The sequence below is a fragment of the Bidens hawaiensis genome, unplaced genomic scaffold (genome assembly GCF_021521415.1).
Source record: "Bidens hawaiensis isolate Kalapana, Puna unplaced genomic scaffold, B.hawaiensis_p1.1 tig00000055_1, whole genome shotgun sequence".
NCBI lineage: Eukaryota > Viridiplantae > Streptophyta > Magnoliopsida > Asterales > Asteraceae > Bidens > Bidens hawaiensis.
The window spans coordinates 3,834,418-3,840,217 of NW_027491016.1; the positions used below are offsets into that span (position 1 = coordinate 3,834,418).

General features: G+C 37.0%; 1 protein-coding gene across 1 annotated transcript; it reads right to left on the bottom strand.

The window, feature by feature from the left end:
* Nucleotides 1–4,189: 4,189 nt before the first annotated feature.
* On the bottom strand, nt 4,190–4,628 carry LOC143627568 (uncharacterized). The gene is made up of 2 exons (XM_077097385.1): nt 4,508–4,628; nt 4,190–4,428 (listed from the first exon to the last, which is right to left on the bottom strand). The coding sequence occupies exons 1-2, from the start codon at nt 4,626–4,628 to the stop codon at nt 4,190–4,192; spliced, it is 360 nt and encodes a 119-aa protein (XP_076953500.1).
* Between the last annotated feature and the right edge of the window lie 1,172 nt (nt 4,629–5,800).

The window sequence follows — 5,800 nt, forward strand, 5'->3', positions numbered from 1 at the left end:
AACATTCCAAACATGTCTTATTTTCAAAACATAAATAAAACAACTCTTGCTTCTTTCGATGCCAGTCTTCATTCCTCAGTGTCATGTGTACTCCTCAAGCTAGCTACCTCATTCTATTCACCTGCGTGTATACTAAAAGTCAGCTACGCTTAGCGAGTTCTAGTTTAACAAGTCACAGGTTAGTCTTACACAGTTAACATACATTTTCATATCTGAAGATACTATTCTTACCTTCAACCTTCACTTACTTTCTCACTTCTCTTGCATATTCATGTATATATTCTTACATAATCATACATTTACTCTTACTTTTTACATATTCATAAATTTATTCTTACATATTCATTCATTTACTCTTAGATTCTTGCACAGATATTATAAGGGTCTACCACCCTAACTCTTGTACCGATATTATAGAGTCGGCCACTCTAACTCTTGCACGGATATTATAAGGGTCTGTCGCCCTAACTCTTGCACAAATATTATAAATGTCTGCCGCCCTAACTCTTGCACCGATATCATAGAGTCGGCCACTCTAACTCTTGCACATTTATTATAAGGGTCTGTCACCCTGACTCTTACATTCTACTTCTTACATAACTCTTACAATCATATAACAATAACCACAATAAACATCATATGGCAAATTCTTACATTAGTTTAGTTAATTTCATACAACATTTATATATAAATGTATTGTTCTTTTCTTACAAGTATGCACACAGCCTCAAAAACATTTCAAGGAAAGGGGATAGAACTCACATGGGTCCTATTTCTTTCGGAATTGATTGTAACACCTCTTTTTAGCTGGGCACGGCTAACTGTATACCAATTATGAGTGTTAATTAACTATCTTTCGGTCTGAGTCTTACTACCCAAGTCAGTGAACTAATCTGACTTAGTTAAAATGGAGTTACCATCCCTTTTGAATCGCATTTGCATAGCAAGTTAATCGCATCACATGACATAAACGAATCGCATCCCATGCCCACGAATTGCATCGTGTGACATAAACGAATCGCATCTCATGGTAATACGAATCGCATCGCATGACATTAAGAATCACATCTCATGGTAATACGAATTACATCGCATGACATAATGAATCGCATCGCATGACATAAACGAATCGCATTGCATGTCTGAACCAATCGCATCGCATGTCTGAACGAATTACATCGCATTTCTGTGCGATGCGATCCTACCTTTTTGCGATTCGAACTGTTGTTCGTTTTAATCGTTCTTTCAACCATTTTTTTCCTCTAACCTTTCTTTATAACCTGTTTTACTGTTACAACGAGCTCTGGGTCATAACAACCTCGTCTAATTGCTTTTGCATGGTCCGAACTTTACCCGTTCGTTCCGAATCACGCCTGTTAACCCGTTTTTCACCAAGTTTATGTTTTTCTTATATGCCAGTATCCAATTTACTATCTTACCAAGTTTCATGGCAAACCAACCTCAAATATTTGACCTTTTAACTCAAAACGTACCTTTTTGGATCTTGTTTTGCCTCAGGTCGGATTCCACACGAGGACCTTGATGTGTTCTCTTGTTTGCTTGAGCTAATCGGACGTTGCTTAGCCTTCATTCTTTCTTGGATTTGAATCCGACAGGGAGGGAAGAGTGTTTGTATGTGTGTTGAGTGTGTGTAGGCGAAGGTGATGGAATGAAGGTTTTAGGGTTTATGGAAGGTTTAAGGGTTTATATAGTGTAAGCCCATAGACCTTTGGGCCATAATCATCCCCTGATCCAGCTTTTATTTTCAAGCACACAAATCCACTTATTGTTATTAATTAACATAATTAAATAATAATACTCAATTAAATAGATAAAAATTCTCTTATTTATTATTTCAAAAGTAGGATGTTACATTAACAAGTGTAGATTGCATTAGAGGTGCACAAACCGGGTATTCTTAGGAACCGGAATCGGGTAGGAACGGGAACCGTGTATAGTCAACAAAAGTCAAAATCGGGTCCAGGTAGGAACCGGTTCCGGGTATAGTCGGGTATTTGACCAGGTTTTGACCGGTTCCGTCGGGTTTTTTTCGGGTTTCGGGTAGGGTACGACCAGGTATTGGTGGAACCGGTTCCACCGGTTCCGGGTCGGTTCCGGTTCCGGGTACAGTTCCAGAGGGAACCCAACCCGGTCCATACTTGCGGGTAGGGGCGGGTCGGGTCTGGCCGGTTGTTTTGTGCACCTCTAGATTGCATTGCTAAGGGACAAGGGTGTGATAAATCGGACCATGAACACCCCTACCTTGGACTACAATAGAAAATAGAAATGAAAGCCAATGAAGATTCAAATGAAGCCTTGAATTTAAAAAATAGATACTTTTATATCGCTTACGATTAACCAAGTTAATCTTCACCTTAATAAATCTGAACCCGGACCCGAATTATCAAAAACTCTTAACCTAAACTATTAAAAATTTTTGGATTCGGGTTCATTTTTCTAAAAGTTTCGGATATTTTAGATATCTGAAATCTTTTTTTTAATTATTAAATAGTTATTGCTAAGTAGAAATTTCTGATAAGCTTTTTAAAACTTTTCAGATATTTCGGATAATTGAAATATTTTTTTAAAAGAAATATTAATATATTTTTTAAAAAATAGCAAATAATTAAAACTTCGACGGAATTTAGATATCCATTTCAACAGGGTTGGCTCTAAGGTAGTGCGAGTCGGACAACCGGCCATGGCCAATAATTTTCGGGGGCAAATTTTTTTTATGTATATCATCATCATCATCATACTTAGTAAATTCCACCAATAGCAAAACCATGGTAGGGTCTGAGGAGAGTAAGATGTAGACAGCCTTAGCTCTACCCCATAGTAATAGATAGACTGCTTCCAGTGAGACCCCGGGCTCGATAGTGATTTTTTTATATATATATTTAAAAAAATTATAAAATAGGTATCGACCTTAATTATCTTAAATATATTGGGTCCAAAACTTTTTTTATCCATAATCCATTAAGGGATTGAGCCAAAACTAATTTTAAAAACTAAAAATAAAAATAAAAATCAAATAACCCGTTAGAGTCTATGGGCTTTTTATTTCGGTTCAGCCAAAATATTAAAATGCTCGAGGTCAATCGGCCTGCGTTTCAATATCCGAATCCAAATTTGTTATATAAAAGTTAGCGGTCTCTATTAATGATTTTTCTACAAAACATGGATTAAGTAATTAATAAGTTGTTATCATCACAAGAATCCACTATTTTTTTGAGTTTTAAAAAAGATTTATTATTTTTTTTGGAACAACCAATTTGCTTTATTGTTTTTTATTCTTCATCTTATTTTGTGTTTTGTGTGGCTTAAACCGGTCTTTGCTAGATAACACCAACATTTTTATCATTCAAAAAAAACTTGTCATATGATTGAAAAATTAGTAGTGTGGGGATGCCTTCTTACATTAGGCTTTAAACATCTTCCGAAATCAATCACAAATTGAAGAATTGAAGTTGACTCCCAAAAACCTAAGGACCCCTAAATATAGTGGCCAAAAATGATTGTTTTTATATTTCAATGAAAGGGTCGCTCCCGGCACCAATCACAAAACTTTGAAAGTAAGATATGGATTTCATTAACGTTTTTTTTTTTCAACGAAAACACACTTTCTATTATAGCTTACTCTACTTGTGACACCACACCCTATGCAGGACTTGAATACACAAAATGTCACTAGTTTATAAGAGATTTAGTAGATAAAATACGGTAAATACTAAAGTTGGAACTTTACTCCTTTTAATTAGATGGCAAACCTAGTAAGGCGGTGTGCTATGGTGGGGGGCTTCGAAGTCCCTCCACAGTGTTATGTCAGCGTCACGTGGGCACTGGGGGCATCGAAGCCCCAAGGCATAATGCCCCTCTATGGTGAGGGGGCTTCGAAGCCCAACATTTTTCTTTTTTTGTTAAAACAAAAAAACCAATACAATAATATTTAATACAATAATAAAAAAATACAATAATACTAAAATACAAAATAAATTGAATAAAAAAACATATAAAAAAATTAAAACTATTTTTAGTCTCCGTCATCGCCGTCATCTTGCTTATTACTCCAAAGATGTTCAACCAAATCTGATCGAATGCTGAAATTCGTTTCCTTTTTTTGTGTTTTTAATAGATTAGCAAGTTTCTCATCTTCGTTTAGTGCACCGGGCGTCCCAAAAAACGCATGTCATATCCAAAGATCAAATGATGCAGCCGCCTCAAGAATAACTGTTGGCCCATCATGATCACCCCGATGATATTGACCTTGCCAAGCAACAGGACAGGCTTCCCATTCCCAATGCATGGAATCGAGGCTACCAAGCATCCCGGGAAAACCATGTCTTTGATGATGCACCTCGTATATTTTTTGTACGTCGCTTTGAGTCGGCTTCCTCAAATATTTTTTATGATATAGTTGTGGAATACCTAAGTTTAACAAATTTTATGAAATTCATGCTTAAAATGTTACGGTTTTGAAATAAATAATTAGAATATTAATACTCACATTCGCAGAATGTGTGAAGCGCTTCACGAGCCACTGTCGCTGACATCTGTAAGTACTCTTCCATGGCGTCGCTCGCAGTCCCGTATGCTAGTTGACGAATTGCCGCCGTGCATTTTTGCATTGTTGAATATCCCGGTTTACCTCTCGCGTCCGCCCGTTGTTAGAAGAATGCATAAACGCTTTCTAAATCACCAACTATTCGTAAAAATAGTTGGCGACTCATTCGAAAACGGCGCCGAAATCGTTCCAAATCAAAAGTTGCGTCCGGCGAAAAATAATCTTTCATCAACCGGTCATGCGCACCTACGCGATCCCGTTGAAGATGAGGCCGTCTTTCTAGTGGTTGTGAGCTTTCGCAATTCTGGACTACAAGTCAGGCAGCCTCTAGAACGACACTAAATATCGCTTCATCCTCTGAATCCGAATTGGAAATATCGTCGATATCGGGCTGGAAGTCGGGTGTGAAAGATGAGTCGGAAGACATATTTGAGGAGAACGTTTTATAAAGTTTAAATAGGAGAATGAGATGTTTGTAAAGGTTGAGTGAATGGTATATATATATATATATAGAGAGAGAGAGAGAGAGAGAGAGAGTATTTTATATTATTTAATTTTTTTAAACGGTCCTAAAGCCGTTGGTGGTGGCCCTCACCTCACCCCCCCCCCCCCACCGCGCCCATCGTCCCCTCCACCCTTCCCCCCTCCGCACCCCACCTCACCGCACCCCTCTACGGTGTTTTCCCCCCACCGCGCCCCTCTCCCTCCTCCTTCCACGCCCATAGCACACAACCTAACAAGTTATTGTGCTGATAATGATTTTACATATAACCGTTGAGATATTATGCATGCACTATATATTTCTCTTAATCACTTACTTATTTTTTAAAAAATAACCATCAATGCACCTATTACAAACCTTTGTTTCAAATAAATCTTAAAAAGCATAACTACGTGATCGCTTGCTTAACTAGACGCGACGAGGCCAAAAGGCCTCTTCTATTGGTATCAACTAATTCTCATTGTAGATATGTAAAATGGTGGGAACTTCAAACACAGCATGAAAAAAAAATACGAAATTTATGTGCTTGAATATAATGGAAAAGGTATATGTAATTTCCATCGAATTGTCAAGCTTGTTTAGATAAAACCTGGTGGGTTATCAAGTAACTTGTTTAACTATTTATTTTATAAGTTATTTTTATAAAAAAAATGTTGTATTTCATACTTGGCTATTCTATGCTAAAATTTAAAAAATAAGTATAGATTCTATAGTTTAAGCATAGTTGTTTTATG

What these genes read in the sequence shown, in the direction of transcription:
- LOC143627568 (XM_077097385.1), bottom strand. Translation starts at nt 4,628, where the DNA reads ATGCAAAAATGCACGGCGGCAATTCGTCAACTAGCATACGGGACTGCG. An exon ending in GCTTCACACATTCTGCGAAT is followed by an intron (nt 4,429 to 4,507) that starts GTGAGTATTAAT and finishes TGTTAAACTTAG; the next exon opens with GTATTCCACAACTATATCAT.